Source organism: Rhyacophila brunnea, unplaced genomic scaffold (assembly GCF_057557595.1).
Source record: "Rhyacophila brunnea isolate RB1 unplaced genomic scaffold, BYU_Rbru_1.0 scaffold_5, whole genome shotgun sequence".
Lineage (NCBI taxonomy): Eukaryota > Metazoa > Arthropoda > Insecta > Trichoptera > Rhyacophilidae > Rhyacophila > Rhyacophila brunnea.
The window spans coordinates 44,119,755-44,138,367 of NW_028233170.1; the positions used below are offsets into that span (position 1 = coordinate 44,119,755).

The 18,613-nt window shown below is 34.0% G+C and overlaps 2 protein-coding genes across 2 annotated transcripts in view; both read right to left on the minus strand.

Annotated features, from left to right (window-relative positions):
- LOC147066447 (uncharacterized) overlaps positions 1-18,613 on the minus strand; it is a 1,147,709-nt gene that overhangs the window by 812,915 nt on the left and 316,181 nt on the right. The gene's annotated exons all lie outside the window — the stretch shown is intronic.
- Positions 7,912-14,457, minus strand: Phb1 (prohibitin 1). Its single transcript, XM_085956175.1, has 5 exons — positions 14,360-14,457; positions 13,753-13,845; positions 12,937-13,098; positions 11,241-11,422; positions 7,912-9,006 (listed from the first exon to the last, which is right to left on the minus strand). Exons 2-5 carry the CDS (start codon positions 13,838-13,840, stop codon positions 8,617-8,619), a joined length of 822 nt encoding a protein of 273 aa, XP_085812301.1. The 5' UTR covers positions 13,841-13,845; positions 14,360-14,457; the 3' UTR covers positions 7,912-8,616.

Here is an 18,613-nt window from a genome sequence, read left to right on the forward strand (position 1 = left end):
GGTCAGTTTTTATTTTTTTGGTACTTAGCGCCTTAATAAATACACGTATTCAGATTACAAAACAATCTGAGAAAGCCAAACGTACACATAGCTGCCCTGAAAAGTTATGTTTTTAGACTAACATCAATACATTAAACTTTAATTCCCAAAACTTCCCAAACTTCCATAAATTCCCAAACTTCCCAAACTTTTTCTTCAATGGAACACTTCGCAAACCCTGAAATTTTAACGGAACACTTAGCTTATTTTGTTAGATGGGTAATTCCTACTAGTAAAAATTTAAAAAAAATGTTAATAAAACACATTGTTTATTTAATACTTAATTATTTTTAAATATAAAACAATAATATAATATAAATATAAAAATATGAATAGGTAAATAAAGCACGTATGTAATGATTTTGTGTCCTTGAATTGCATATTATCTTCATGATATCAGGCATAATATTGGTAAGTTGCATTCTAATATCTGGTGTGGCGTCGAGCCTGTTCCTGCACTTTGACTTCGTTGCAGCATGCGCACGGTGTGAGAAAAGATGGTCCTCCGTCTGTACCTTGATACTTGACGTCATAAACATCAGTGGAGATTGATCATCACTCGCCTTTCAATATGGAGTAGATTCTTTACTTATTTTAGTTTTACTTATTTTACTTCTACTTAGTAGAAGATCTTTAAATATTATGCAGTGTATAAAACCTTTCAAAATTGTCGCAGAATACCTATTCAGGTTCGGCGGAACAGTGGTGTTCAGCGGAACATAGTTTGGGAAACCCTGCATTAAAGTAAGCAGCAGAAAGAAACACTTCAGGAAGTAAAATCTTCATTCGAGTACAAATAAACGAATGTTGGGGAAAAATATTGTTTAATATTAATATTATTCTGACAGTTAAAAATTTTTGTAGTTTGTGTTTTATCATATGGTTGATATTATGGAAATAAACATTAGACATATTAAACTGTGCGTCGTTAGGTCGTCCCGTTTTTTGCTCATAAATCCCATTTTTTTTATTTCACATGTTAAAAATCCCGATTTGGTAAAATAATTAAAAGGCAACTCTGGTCTATAGTGAAAAATACTACGGATCTCTCAAACTCCATCTATACGGGCGTTGTAATAAAGGAATCACACTGGAAATACATAACTAGGACATTACTAGATACGTGTGAAAGGAGGTACAAAAACAAATGATTTCATAGGTATACACTGAAATAAACAAATATTATCCAGACACACACAGCCTGTATCTAAGCGGATTAATACCTACATACCTACTCACTGAGGTACCTATTTCATATCGTCTGTAGTAAGCTCTCCCTATATTTAATATGTTCATGTCTAATGGGCCTAAGGCCATCAAATGGTGTAAATCACGCCCAAACATGCAAGACTTAAAATCATGTAAAAAATAATATTCAGTGTTCAACATTTACAACTAACCGAAATATTTATATCGACAATTATATAACTTGATTTACACTGTTTTTTAGATAGCTATTGAACAGTGGCGAAGATTCCATACTAGGCGATTATTTGAAGTCTACCTTCTTACGAAAAATATTTTTTAATTGCATATTGACATATTTATATAATCACTTGATTATATAAGTATTCTATAAAATAATTTATTTTGCCAACGAGAGATGCCATATCTGTAGGAATGTATTACACACAAAACAACCTGCAAAGGTTTTAAAAAATATACCTACCACAGCGCGCCATGTCGTCTTGTCTGTCTTGATGTAAATAAGGGTCGGATTATGTTTCAAATAATTCTCATTTTTTTCCATATGGACTTTACGTCACGTAGCCCCGCCCAGTCTATCGAATTGTATGAACTAAGGTAAGCTCCGATCGCAGAGACTAAAACTAAATAATTAATAATTAAAAAATAATTTAATAATTAAAAAAAAAGTCTGTGGTGTTTAATCGAATATTAATAAATATATACTGTTTCAGAAAAGATTTTATAAAAAGAACTTTTATCTAATGATTTTGAAGTGTATAAATGATTTGAAAAAATACGTACCTACTTAATTTAAACTGATCTCTTAATTTTATGTCATCAGTGAGTTTTTAAAATTTCAATAAATTAGTGTGTCGTTGTCATTAGTGTGTACCTATTCATTAGTAATAATATCGTATTATCTTCTTATTTCTTGTAGATATACCTGACAAGTGTTTTCTTTTTATCAGATATCCACAGCCTACCTCTTTCCAAAAGTCACCCTTCGGCACTGCTATTGAATATGATTCTACATTAAAATTTCCTTCTCTACAAACCGATAAAACTAGGTACAGACCTACAAACTTATCTGAAGAATGGGATTGGGGCGCCACTGTCAAAAACTACCCAATCAAACCTCGTAACTGGACAAAAGCTGACATTCGAATGAAATTTTCAAAATGGCGTCCTATGGTAGTTCGTAGTTCCATTGTTGGACATTCTACAGATAAGTTTGTAGGCCTGTAAGTCAGGAGTTAATGGGAACTGTATTAATTTTGTGGGTTTGGGTCGAAATCCCGAAGGCCGGAATCCCGAAGGCCGAAATCCCGAATGGCCGAAATCCCGAAGGCCGAAATCCCGAATGTCGAAATCCCGAATGCTGAAATCCTGGAAGGCCGGAATCCCGAAAACTAAAAAAATACAAACAGTAATAATTCTCAACTACCATCTCGAAAGCAAAAAATACTACTTTTTATAAAAGGAAATGCAAAAAATATTTATATATATATATATTTATAAAATATTTTGACAATTATTAATATCTTAGTACTTATCTATTTTTCCACAAAAAATGTTTTTTGTCTCTCCTGTAAAATTCGCACAATTCAAGATAAGTGTTAAGATTGCGCAAATTTGTACAGGAGAGACATAAACCCATTTTTCTACAAAAAAATGGTTTTTTTCTCTCTTATAAAATTTGCTCAATTCAAGATAAGTGTTGAGATTGCGCAATTTTTTACAGGAGAGACAAAAAACCATTTTTTTGTGGAAAAATGAAAACTAAGATATTAATAATTGTCGATACATATAGTTTATTGCATTTTATTTTATAAAAAGTAGTATTTTTTGCTTTCGAGTGGGTAGTTGTTGAGAATTATTACTGTTTGTATTTTTTTTATTTTCCGGGATTTTGGCCTTCGGGATTCCGGCCATTCGGGATTTCGGCATTCGGGATTTCGTCCAGCACCCTAATTTTGTGTTTGAAAATATATGATATGCTTAAAACCATAAATACATTAAATAAATAAAACAATATACCTATCTACAATATTTGTTCATACAATTGAACATTATGTAATTGTTCTCATTATTAGACAAACACAATTTTCGATTTTTATTTTAAGTAATAATTATAGCCTATATTTATGATAATCAAGTAAAGTTTAAATTTCATTTTCCCAACAATGACCAACTCAGAGTTATCTAGTTGAATGTAGTATTGAGGTGACGATATGATGGAAGTTTATATTTTACATTCAGAAAATTCTTAATTCCCCCCATGTGCTCAGTGACGTCTCTAGACAAAATGCACCCCATTTTTATACAGTATTTTTTATCATCCTTTCATGACTCCAATACCTATCTAAGAGATCTGTTGTATGGATGGATACATAAATAACAAAATATAAACCACTGCAAAAAGCAAATAAATCAGCGCTCGAAATGGAAAAGTTTATCAACCGGAGCGCTCGACAAATTTTCTGTAGATATTTACATATTCATCAAATCGTGTGTATTTTTTGAAAATAAGTGTGTCAGATTTTCTATTCTATGGCCTATCTAGCTCAGACAGTCAACATATTTTTTTCACGAGACGGAGCGATAATTTTACAAATTTCACGAGCCGGAACGGCGCTCCAGTGCGTTCCGTTCCATTTCGAGCCCTGGAATAAATACAAGTTAGACCCTTACCCAAATCACCAGTCTGGGTCGACACTCTTCCATGAGGTCCTCTTTGGATGATATTTTCTGACACATTTGGTTTGTACCATTTAGCAATATACAGATTTATTATTATCGAATCACACCACTTTTCCACCGCATTATGCTTTCATGCCCCCCACTCCTGAAGCGGTCCCCCTACCTATTGTTAAAATTAAAGTTTTCCAAATGATGTTTGAGATGAAATAAAATTCAGTGAACTTAGCGATTTTTTAATACATCGAATTATACCTACAGTTGTCGAGTATCAACACACAACAACCAAAACTTGCATCGCACAACCATATATTTTAAAATGGTAATAACCTCAAGTAAAATAGCGCTTTTTATTATTATAGCTAATTTAAGATGTGTTTATCTCATTTATTTAGTCCACCCGCCACACCGGGCCCCTAGGCTAGAGCCTTGTCAGCCCCCCTTATGGGGGCCATGCACATGACATCATCTAGTTCGGCTCGGGTTACGGTTGAAGCTCTTCCAGGAAAATTCATCAGGTTGCAGGACTCACGGTGTGGGAATGGGACGATTTGGCACCGCGAACTGGCCTCCGGCGATTGGCCTCCGGTAATTGGCCGCCGGTACAATCGGACGCCGGCCCAATTGGACGCCGACCCATTTCGACGCCGACCCAATTGGCCTCCGGGAGATTGGACGCCGCACAGTTGAATTAAATGCGCAAATTCGTTCTACAAAATGGTCTCCCCTGAAAAAAAATTGCGCAATCGGAAAACCCCATTTTCCGCAAAAAATTCACGATTGCGCAATTATTGATGTTGGTATTTTACATTTTTTTTTATATTTCTACAAAAAATGGGTTTTTGTGTCTCTTGCAAAAATTGCGCAATTATTGATGTTTGTATTTTTTTTATTTTTCGGGATTTCGTCCGGCACCCAGTACCTAAGTAGTTTATCAATCAAACTACTGAAACATTTATACTTAGCAGATAACTTACTTTATATTTTGTTTGTAATTTCATACTATCTTAAAATACGCATTTATGCATAACAATATACATGTTTAAGTTTTATTATAATATTAAGTCGATAAAACGCTGAAATACAATGTTATTTTTATTATAACATCTAACATTATTTTTAATATTTGTTGTAAATATAAATAAGTACCCATGTATAGACAATAAATTAATTGATTATGCACATCTTTAAGTTTTAGCGAGGGAAGAATTATTTTCTTTTAATAAACATGATAAGGCATAATAATTATTCTCAATCTATATTAAAAATGTGTCAAGCGCGAAATGTATAAGGTACAACTACTGAGAAGATAGAAGCATATTAAACTGACTTGCTTATTTACTCCAACAAATCGTAACGTACGTCTATTCCTTTGCGCATTAAATTCAACTGTGCGGCGTCCAATCCTCCCGGCGTCCAATTGGGCCGGCGTCCAATTGGGCCGGCGTCCGATTGTACCGGCGGCCAATTACCGGAAGCCAGTTCGCGGTGCCAAATCGTCCTAGACCCTCACGGTATGCCCTGTGGTCTGAATCTCACCACACTCGCAGTGAAGACTCGTTCAAGCCCCACTCATGCATAAGCACATCTGGCATATTCACACTGGATTCAGTTCAGACTTGGGCAACTCTGGGAAAAATTTTGGGGCACCCAAAAATTTACTTATTAGAACTGGAGCTTGTGATCGAGAATTAGTAAGACAAGGTGTATCTCGAATCTGGAGAAATCATCAATGCGAATCTTAAGAGTTCCAGTTCAGAAGTGGATTCCACTCCCGCTTGGCACCATATTTAATTTTTCAATATCCTTACTAATAGGTATGTTTCTGATGTGGTGTTTCCGAATTATGTATGTTAACCTTTTCTATGCCTCACGATATTACTCAGCAGTATCTGACAGGCCGCAGATTTTACCGACACACGTTGAATGTCGAGCGAATCTCTTACTAAAATCGCTGTAATACCGATAATTTGTAGCTTAGTATTACATAATTATTCAAACAGACGTCAGTGTTTAATTTTTTAAATTATTCAAATCAATCGACAGTGGCTACAGCGCTCGAAATGGAAAAGATTAGCGCTCGACAATTTTCTGAAGATATTTAGGAAGTTATCAAACTTTATGTGTATTTTATAAAAATAAGTGTGTTAAATGGCTTATCTACTTCAGACGCTCAACAAATTTTCTCCACGAGACAGAGCGATAATTTTACCGATTTCACGAAACGGAACGGCACTCCGGTGCGTTCCGGTCCATTTCGAGCCTTGAGTGGCTAATAATTTGAGTTTAAAGTTGGTCAAGATAATTCACAAAATTTGTATGTGCGGCCTGTCGATCATGGCCTCATAGTGAGAAAACTCACTGAAGGTATAGAACCGGTTAAATTAATACAACTTTGACAATATGAGATACAAACCCACATACGTTGAATTTAGTTAGCACCTCAGGCGAAAAATATGTTTCTCCATCCACTCTTAAAAGAATCCTGGGTCTGGTAAATACACAATATAATGTTTTTCAATTTGTGTTTGAGTCAGAATATGCACCTAATAGGTTGAGCAAGTTCCATTTCTTTCATCCATTTCTCGTAAAAAAAAAATTGTTTAATGTTAATATAACTTTCACTCTGTGGAGGCCCATATTGATACTCTCAGGTTCGAACACGGTGAAGTAAAAATACAAATTGCAGATAGTATTGGTTATTTTTAAAACATCAATTAAAGCCTACCTAAAGTAAGCCATAATAGATTAGATAAAAAATGTTCTTATATCTATAAAATACCGTCATTAAATCATACATAATATAGGTAGAAGAATATTTTTTATCTATTATGGTTTGGTTCGGCAATTTTAAATCTATAATTTGTATTCTTTAATAAGTATGAGTATATTATGTAAACCAAATATATAAATAATGTTAAGTCAATGTGAAATTTCTCCTACTTTCTTTTGTTGTTTTTGTGTCGGTAAAAACATCACACTTATTTTTGACTAATCTGGGGATTGAACATCATTGCAGGATTGCAATCGGTACCGACTACATTACTCATCTGACAACCAATCAAAATAATATGAAACCTTATTCACTCTGTGGTTGAGATAAAATCTTTTGTATTTGAATATACATACAACCTACGTGATGCTGATAACTGAGGTTACAGACGTACAAACTTATCTGTAGAATGGCCAAAAATGGAACTACAAAATAGGACCATAGGACGCCATTTTAAAAATTTCATTTGAATGTTAGATTTTGTCCAGTTATGAGTCTTGATTGGGTAGTTCTCGACAGTGGCTCCCCCTTCCCATTCTTCAGATAAGTTTGTAGGTTTGTAGGATTACATTTCACCGTACCAGTTTGCCGTGAGCTTTCTTATCGGAAAGGGATGACCGTGCACTGTACGGTCTCCAATTTTATTAGATTCAATATGAATATTAATTCAATTTTCATAGCCGATTTTGGCAAAGTTCATGAATTCAAGAATGATAACATAACCTAACAAATAATCCAGTATATCGGCTATTTTCAAAATATGTTTAAAGAGACAAAAACCGTGTTTTATTTAGACATAAATTTTATCTTAGTACTATAAGACGCAAAGAGGTTTGATGGTCTTTAACCTTATCACTGCCAGCCAATTTGTACTAGGTGGACACTTGTAGGCCAGCTATTTTTTAAATAAAATAAATCCCTTAAACAATATGAAATAGGAACAGAATGCTAAATATTTGTGAAAATTCAACAAATCAACATGTTTCTCGAGTTTATCGTGAATATTTTTACACTAAAATGATAAATATTGTTTAGAAAATATACACAAACAGTTCATTCAGAAGATATGACGTTTACAAGAACCCACGAGTTAACTCGTCCGTGGCACTGATCGGGTACAACCATATATTTCCGACACAACATTTCATGGTGAAGTGTGATACGGCGAACTGCATACGTACAAATTTCCGGACACAGATAATTGAAACAAAATGAAAACTGGTTTTGATCAGGACGTTTACGCTAACACTGGTTATACAATAATCGTGAAAGAGTCGAAACTCTCACACGATACTTATTGACTGAAAAGCACCAGAATTAATAATTATTATTATATATAAACATTTACAAGTGGCACTATGTAGCTACTTATTAAAATAAAAATGCAGTATTTCATTGTAATTGCTTGAGAAAAATCTTACCATCGTAAGGTCTATGTAAGAGTCAAACAGGGAAGATAGAATATTTGTATAACATATTAAATGCAATTATATTTTAATATCATTGTATAAAAAAATGTTATTTGAAAAGTAAATGCGAACATTTTTCTTCAACCCGTTCATATTTACCAAGCTTCTCTACTATAGAGAAATGCATTTACATTTTACAATCATATACTTTTAATAATATTGAATTCCACAATTTTAGTTTTTTAGTAGCCATTTATGTTGTAAAATTATTATCAACAAGACCAACACTAAACTTAACTTAAAAAACTAAATTTGTATAATTTAATATTACCGTTCTACTATAATATTATAGTAGAACACAGTATAATATTGATATTATGCACTTCTTCACAAGTCAAACTTTCATAACAAAATAACAATTTTGAAATACTATGATATAGCTAATATGAATGTCTTTAGTGTACTATATAACTTCATAATTATTATTCAGTTCGTCCAATTGGCAACACCTTACTGTGCTGGAAGATTAAGCAGTACGTTTTGTCCGCCGGGTAAATAGGTAACATTCCTTGATTTGGCTAGTTGGTAAGCGATGTCCTCTGCGGCTTCAATACGACGAAGTTCTACTAAACCCTCTCCCGCGCCTCCGAAAGATTTGGCAAGTAAGATGGCAGCTTGGGCGTCACCCTCCGCCGCTATAACAGCCGCTTTCTTCTGCTGTTCGGCTTTTTCTACGAGGAATCGGGCTTTCTCGGCATCTTGCTGCGCGACCTGTTTCAATTCTACGGCCTGCGTGAATTCCTTGCCGAAGGTGAGATGGGTGATTGAGATGTCATCGAGGATGACTCCGAATTGCTGCGCTCTTTCAGTCAGGCCTTCGTTCACTTTTTGAGAAACGATCTGTAAAAAAGAAAATTATTTAAACATAGATAATGTTAACTCCACGTGGCTGAAATGTAATGGAAGCTGAAAGAACAAAGCGAACTTATTCGCCGTAATTACACCAATTCTTACATTAATTACTACCAATTAACTAATTTACCACCCACAATGGCCGCGCGGATTAAGCGTTGGCCTATTGCGTCGTGGGTCCCAGGTTTGAATCCTGAGTCTGGCACGTACACATATTGTTTTTCAATTTGTGTATGAGTCAGAGTATGGACCTAATAGGTTGAGCAAGTGGCTGACATCCATTTCTCGTAAAAACGAAATTTGTCAATACAAACCTCCACTTTGTGGAGGCCCATATATTATGATCCTATTAGGATCGGACATGGTCGAAGAAGAAGAATTAACTAATTGCGGCTTATAAGAGGTTAAAGTTGGTCATAAAATATAAAAAATGATGGCTGACAAATATAACTGACATTGTAGTCAACGTCCTATATATAATATGTAATATTATTTTACTAACAAACGGAGCTTGCGAACATGCCTAATTTTTACTTTGACGGATTAGTGATTGTAAAATAATATATTTATATTCAAAATAAAAACATAGTTATATTAGTAAAACACTTTATTATAATATTTAGCAGCAATACCTACTATTAAAAAATTAACTGGAGCAATATAAAAAAATAAAAATAAATAAAAATGCCATCTTCCCCCACTTGAAATGGGATGCCAAACATAGTGTATTATTCAATGAAACTGAACTTAACCAAGAATCAAATCTTTATGCTGAGAATATTTTGAGTAAATGTGTAAATAAAGTACCACCAAAAAAATGGGTTTATCCCTCGTTAAGCGTATTTTTTTAATTTAACAGGACCAACGCTTGGCATGTGTTCTCTGTACTAATGACCAATCCAAAAAATGGTTATTGCACCAACATGTAGCGATGGACGAATAAATTATTTGAGCTTTAGCATCTTCCCCCATTAGGCATATTCCCTCGACTTACCTTACATAATTATGATGGAAAAGTACTTCCAGAATCAAGAAAAATATCAAAAAAAGTAAAAATGAAGCTAACCTATTTTAAAACCTAGTCTATCGTTTCACATAAGATGTTCAAATGGACTCCATACTGACCCTTTTATTCATCATGCAAGACAATCCATGGAGATTGAGGCAAAATTGAAAGTACAGAATCAATTACATCTCATTTGTATGCCAGCACATAACAATAAGAGACTATCCATGGAATAAGCCAAACTGAATCGTTTATTACCCTCCAAACTTATGCTGTTTCCGTTTACAACCATTTACTAACTAGTCGAGTGTTCATGGAAGTGCTTGCGAAACTGTATACAGACATCGCTTCGTGTTCCGTTATGCTTCACTCAAATCATAGTGTTCGGGTATGCTCGCATATTTGGATCAAGTATTCATTCTACCAAAATCAGAAGAATATCTTTCTCTATGGTCACTTTTTAACAAGTTTGATGTCTATGGACGCTTAAACGTCAAACAAAAACGACACAGTACGTAATTTTTGCATTTTACCGCGAGATACCTCTAGTAGTAATACAATGCCAATATTGAAAATGAAAGATGTTAAAATCGCTACGTCATTTACATACTCATTATTTCTTATATTTTTCGATCAATACTACATTATGGCCGGATAATCCGAATGCCGAATAAACGTTATTGAATAAATATAATCATTACAATATAAACAAATGAAAGTAAATAGTTATCGTGATAGTTTACCTACCTACCATATAATTATTATGCATAAATCGATTCCAGCATAATCATGTGAATTGAGTGTGTATTTACTAACGAGACTCTTAAATTCGAAAGCGTCGCCGCTTTTACGAAGTTTGCAGCATTGTAAATTAGCTTCATCTACGAAAGCAAAGTTTAGTACCTATAAATAAAGCATTCATGATTGAATAAAATGAAGCACCAATTATAGGATTAATTGTAAAATAGATAATACCATTAGACAATAATCAAAATAATTCACTGAATCATAATGAAATACGGAAGAAAACAAGTATCTGCCGAATTTAGCAATCGGTTCGCTAAACTTATGGTAGAGGGGCATTAGGTGTTCGGGTTCGGCGAGATGCTTATGTACAAAATCTCCATGAACGGAATTATATGTTTTGCACGCCATCTGGCGTAAAATCGCATTCGAAAATATTGGATGAAAGGCCCCTAAAATGTCAAAAACTAACCTCTCTTTGTGTGATGAGTTCTCCTGCATCAAATTGTGCCACAACCGCCTTCAGTACTTCAGTGGTGATGGAAGGAAGAACTCTCTCATCATAGTCCACACCGAGGATTGTGTAAATGCGAGGTAGCTGATCGGGGATTGGTCTAAACAGGATACGGAGGGTGATGTTAACATTTTGCAAATCTGAAACAAATATTTAAATTTTAACATCAGAAAAAATGCTCTATCCTTTAAAAAGTCCATAGATTGTAAATCCAATTTAAAGATGTCAGTTTGTCAAAATATTTTATCTGATGCCTTTGGATTATAAAAAAAATCCCAGTTTACTAGGACACGATCACACGTAAATTGATTCATTAAGTGTATACTAGTGAGCATAGCCCACACATCCTGAAGCGGGCCCCTAGGCCAGGATCTATGACAGCCCCCCTACCTATCGCTAAGGTAATGTGATTTTCTAGTGTCCCCAAGTGGTTTCCATGGAACTGTAGGGTCATGGGTATACCTTGTATTTTTAGCAATTTTTAAATAAATCCAGTTGAATTATTGAGTTGTCGGCACTCGGCATAATATTACGAAGCACTGATCGCGACCTCCTTTTGTGGTAGCCAAGTAACATGCAATCCTTCATCATATTGGATAAAAAAAACATTTTCTAAGTCAGGAAACACACTGCATGATCTATCCATGCTAGTGAGTCTGTAGAACTATTTATAACTCCCTTAGTCCTCTGACATGCATATCTGTACCACAACCCCGGCTAAAGTTCTTTACACTAGAACGCCAGGTCCACCCCAACTGACTCAGCTGCCCTTGTGTGAAACCCAAAAAGCCAGGCTCTTCTATACTTCCATTAAAAAACACAAGCAAATTTTCAAGTACATAGGTACAAAAAGTCGAATTCAAAAGATGGAATTTATTATCCCACATAAGTATTATAATTAAATATGTCTGTACATATTCTGCGTTTAAGATATTGTGATACTGTGAAGCGTATTTGCAAACTAAAATAAGCACTTGGGCTAGTACAGGACGCAATGAAAATCAGCTTAGTCGATATACTTACCCAACCCCTTGTATTTTAAATGTGTACAGAATTACAAAATTACCTAAAGTAAAACAGGTATCTTACGTTTGGTACATTCCTTTTTATAATAAATTTATGGTAGTTTCTGTTGATTGTTTGACTGGGAGGACATCTCTGTGAAGCACAATTGTCACCAACTTACTTAGTTATGTACGTGACAAGAAATTTAAAAAAAAACCCAAGAGATTTTTGACTGCCCTCGTGCAATACAAATTTCGCAAGTATGAACGAAGTGGGGCGGCCCTGTACACTGCTATGAAATCGCAGCCATGACATGTTGATCGTAAAATAATTATGAATGAATGTGATTTTTATTATCATTGGTCCAATATCCGATGTGGATTTTAGGCACCTCGTTTATCTATATATGTCATAATAGTTTTTTTTATGAGAAATGGATGTTAGCCGCTTGCACAACCTATTATATCCACGCTCCGGGCCAAAATGTGGATTGAAAAAGACATGTGATTTAAATCCAATATCCATGAGTTAACAAGCGGGCACATTGCCACTCACTGCAGGCAAAATATCTCGTATCAGAGTTAATAATTTTAGGTTTATTAAAATAAATAATTCAGATAATAAATTAAGATGCATTCACTGGTCTCACCTTTACTACCAGTGATGACGGGAATGTTTCTAGGGCGTGAACGGATATCAAAAATAATAGGCCTCTGTATCCACGGAATGAAGAAATGTGTGCCTTCCCCGGTGACGTCATTCTTTATTCCAGCAAACCGATCGAATATGACAGCTCTGTGGCCTCCGTCAACTGAAAATAATTTTTTAGATTAGCCAATTCCAAAGCAATTAAATCAGGACAAAATTTCAACAGGCTGTGAAAGATTTTAGACAAAGTAATGTAAGTAAAAAGTTTTATATCAACACAAAAGATAGTCAGAAAATGGTTCAAGGAAAACTGCAAAATGGTAACTTTTCAATAGTACGATTTCAATAAATTTTAATGACACCACAACGTTAATTTAAATGCTGGAATCGTAATTGTCTAGTTATGCCTGTAAAATATTGATTGAAATTTTGCTTTTTTTTATCGTTTATTGTTTTATTATCTTCAAAATTATTTAATAAAGGCAATCAAGTCAAAATATTCAAAAACGCAGTTGCGATCTTTGACGTAGGTGTTATGGTTAGTGCATTATTCAGAAATGGATACAAAGATAAATCAAGCGATGGAACTCATTCAATTGAAACAATTGTAAACTCTTACAATTAAGTCCAGCAATCCAACAACGTACGAAGATAAGACACACTTCCAGCGTTCGCAAATCTATCAGTAATCTACCTAAGTCGTAATCTTCCCACACTGTTTTCCTTCTGGACCATTAAACATGAGGCGCTGTGTCACTGTTTGTTCATCCACACTGCTTACATCCATACAGAATGTGTTGAAAATTATAATACTTACCATTGTACAGTGCAGAATTGACAACTCCACCAACGAGGGCAACTCCCAAACCAAACTGACCGATCCGGTTGAAAAACTGCGTAGCCATTATCTCTGGAAATGATGAGATGAATATTAATAATAAGTTCCTTGTCAGGTCAGTCTTAGCCGGAGTTGACAAAATATTAACTATTGCATCATCTAAGAAAATAATACTAAACAGAAAATGAGAATATAACAATTTCAAATCATTTCGCATTGGAATCACTGACGACTCGATTAAGTTGCATGTTTTTGTGAACTTTGGTGCCCATGCATTGAATTGACATGCAAAAGTACCTAGGTAGGTACTTACAAGCAGATTATACAACTTATTTAGTATTGATAAAACATGACTTACAACTGCTAGCTGACGAAAAAAATTAGTGTACCGAATAACATAATATAGTATAACAATACGTTATATGACAAAATTCATACAAATGTACAAATTAACACACAATTACTGCTAAAGTCGGCGGCATGATTTCACGAAAATAACCTACAATTTTTACCGACAATAAAGTCACAAGGGGGGCTAATCAGAAATAATAGTATAATGCACTCATTTTAAATAGATTTAAAGTACCTTATTCTTTATCTTAATTAGTTGAATTACAAAACAATGCAGAAATTCTGACAATAATTTCTTCTCTGTCTTCAGATTGATAGACAAGATTTACAAAATGGCCATAATTTGTAAAAGAAGAATAGACAAACTGCGAAATTATAATTTTAATGAATAAGAAAAATGTCGTGGTATTATCAGGTAGGTACTTATTAAATTATTTTTAAATTTTTTATTTACTTCTGAATTTATTTTAAGTAGACTTTTAACAAGTGCACTGAAAAAATTATTTTGTTCGTAAGTACCAAAGAGATTACAAAGAGATCACAATCTCTTTGGTAAGTACTCAATTTAGTATCGAAATCGCTCAAACATTGCAACTTCTAAAATACCTGATAAAAGCGCCGCTTTATAATTATTATTATAGATTTGTACCAACGTATTACATTTCTCTATGTTACAGTTCACCGCGAGCTGTTGTACCGGAAAGAAATGCTGTATAATATTGACATCAAGAAATGAAGCGTTCTTTGTGGAGCATTGTAGGCAATAATATTCCAATTTTATTAGATTAATAACAAAATTAATTTGAAATTGATTGGTATAGGTACTTACATATACGAACACTTACTTGCTAACCTATTTTTGATTCATTCAGAATTTTATATAATTAATATTATACTAGCTGAGCCAGCTGGCTCTCGCCAGTCTGTCTCGCTAGGTCTTGCAGACAGCTTGGCATCCTAATGACATGGTGTTGGATTTGAATACAATTATTGTGAAGAATGCATAGACGGCGCCATAGTTTTCCCTTGTCACTGCCAATACAAATTTGAGGTCATCCGCGTTGTTTAGTCTGGAGTCTGGCCTTCAGAATGTTGCCTGATACCACCTCAGGCTGCTAGTTCTAGCAAAACAGCTGGCAATCACCGATTGCTACCACTGACATTTTGATATAATATGTGTATAGGTAATATGAATGTTTCGTTAAATCACGTGCATTTAAATATGATAAATTATACATCTGAACCGCATCTGAATTTATAAGACCCAAAGGTATGGAATCAGCTTAGAGGCCTTTATCCAGCAGTGGATTAATCCAGATGATGATGATGATAATGACGATATTATGAATGGGTAAATATAATATCAGCAATTTTGATAAATATAGCAATTCATATGACCGACAAAAATACAAATAACTTAGAGAGGCCTTCATCCACCAGTGGATTGATTCAGGCTCATGATGATATTGGCATTATAAATATATATAATATAAAATCACCGATTTTGATAAATACAGCCATTCAAATGACAGAAAGGAGTAGAATCAGGCTAAAGATGCCTTTATCCAGCAGTGGATGGGTTCAGGTCGATGATGATAAGGACGATATCTTAATTTATTATTATTATCATAAATAGCGATCCAATATAACGTGGTATTAATCTCCTTCGGGTCCCATTGAGATAATAGAAGAAAGTTAGCAGTGTAAAAAATAAATTTAATTTGTTTCATTGTCTATAAAAAATAAATGCTTGCAGCCATAGAATAATATTGTAAAATCAAAATTTGAATTAAAAATTAACCTTAAACATTATAGTTTCCCGGTGCGGGACATTCATACTGAGACAAATGTTGATAAATAATGAAGCAATACATATTATTATATCTGAAAGGAATAGAACAATTCTGATAAGAATAGGAATTTATAAGACCTAAAGATGTGGAATCAGCTTAAAGAGGCCTTCATCCTCCAGTGGATTGATACAGGTTGATGACGATGTAAATGGGTAGGTATATAAAATCACAAATTTAAAAAATATAGCAATTTATATGACCAAGTAGAGTAGAATTAGGTTGTGATAAACTTCATCCAGCAGTGGATTGATCTTGGTTGATGATGATAATGACGATATTACGAATGGGTAAATATAATTGCAATATTTTTGATAAATATAGCAATCGTTTAACCGCTAGTAGTAGAATCAGGTTGCGGAACCCTTCATCCAGCAGTGGATTGATCCTGGTTGATGATGATGATGATTATGATGACGATATGAATATGTAAATAAATAAAATTAGCATTTTTAATAAATATAGAAATTCAACACTGTCAAGAATACAATCAACGTAGAGAGGCCTTCATCCAGCAGTGGATTTATTGAGGCTCGTGATATTAATGGCATTATATATAGATAGGTTGATTATAATGTCACCGATAAATATAGCAATTCAAATGACAGAAAGGAATAGAATCAGGCTAGGAAGGCCTTTATCCAGCAGTGGATTGGTTCAGTTCGATGTTGATAAGGATGGTAGAAATAGGTATAATATCACAAATTCGTTTAACCGTTAGTAGTAGAATCAGGTTGCGGAATCCTTCATCCAGCAGTGGATTGATCCTAGTTGATGATTATGATGATAACGCTATGAATATGTAGATAAATATAATATCACCGATTTTGATAAATACAGAAATTCATATGACAAAAAGGAGTAGAATCAGTCTATGGAGGTATTTATTAAGCAGTGGATTGATCCTGGTTGATGATAATGATGATGACAATATGAATAATATCACAAATTCGTTAAACCAATAGTAGTAGAATCAGGTTGCGGAACTCTTCATCCAGCAGTGAATTTATCCTGGTTGATGATGATGATGATGATGATTATGATGACGACATGAATATGTAGATAAATAACATTAGAAATTCAATACTGTCAAAAATACAATTAACGTAGAGAGGCCTTCATCCAGCAGTGGATTTATTGAGGCTCGTGATAATAATGGCATTATATATAGATAGGTAGATAATAATATAATATCACTGATTTTGATAAATATAACAATTCATTTGTAAGTAAGGAGTCGAATAAGGCTGAGGAGGCCTTCATCCAGCAGTGGATAGGTCAAGATTGATGATGATAGGGACGATAAAAATAGGTAGATATTATACAATATGACACATTTTGATGACTATAACAATTCGTATTAATTTCTTTCATTGTTTGCAATGGCAACTTTATTAGTTTAATATGACTATATTCTGATCTATGGAAATTAGTAGCCTAGGTAATTATTCAATAAAAAATGATTGAGTGAACAGCCACAAAGAAGTATTTTAAAAAATCAAATTTGGAATATCACGTTATCTATGAAATGGCGGACAGTGGCGCACCCCGCTGTCAGAAGATATTATACGTAGTGAATTGTACCAAAATTATGGTTTTTTCACCGGAAAAAAGTGCGCCAATGCCTACATTACGATATTTGAATAAAAATAATCGAATCCGTTTGTCAATTAAAGGATTAGAAGGTCTTAAGCGACGAAGACGTCATTCTGTGAGGCGTAAACAGTAAATATGGCGATTGTATACTGTGTGTAAGAAAATATCGGATATAAACGTCACGTACATGTAAAATCATGGAAAATTTCTGAAATGTGTTCAATTCAATCGGTAGATGAATCGGTTGCGCACATTTCGAAGTGAAGATGTAAAAATAACAATAAAATGTCGCTTAAATGGGCTGTTAGTGCATTTTCCAAAATCTCTTAGGATAATAATATATAAGAGATTATACCATACCTAGGAAGGTACCAACTTAAAATTATATTTCAAATTTACTCACTTAGGTACTTATTTTATTTTAAAATGGAATTCTACCAAGTAAATGCTAACTCAATTAATAATATTAAAGCCATTGATATAACTGGATAAACTAGGGAACACAAAATTAATGTTAACACAATGTTAAAAAATATGTTATTTTCAATAATCACTTCTGTATAACAATATGCATTATAGTGTGTCATGTAGATGTGCGTATATTCAATATTGCGGGCCGTCGGCACACTTTGTTATACTTTAGTGTTACGGCCAGACCTTCATTAAGTACCCTGCTTCAAAACCTTGGTCCATGGTGATGGCTTTTACATTTCTTTGCTAATCTCTTCTGTTGGATGAACCAAATACGTATATTGAAAGATATGAAAATGAGAGAAAAATTATCTTTGAAACCACCAATTTTCATAAAACTCTGTAATGAGGAAGTACCTACCAACCTCACCATCCAACCTCTTTGGTAATGGGAAGTACCCACATATAAATTAGGTACCTAACTATGTATTTAATAAGAATTTGTCATAAACCATAATAATATTATATTTGATCAGTCTCACAAACTTTTTAGATCCAAAGGTACCTGTATCCATAATATGGTTAACCTTTTTACTGCCGGTAGGTGTATGTATGGCGGTACCTTGCACGCC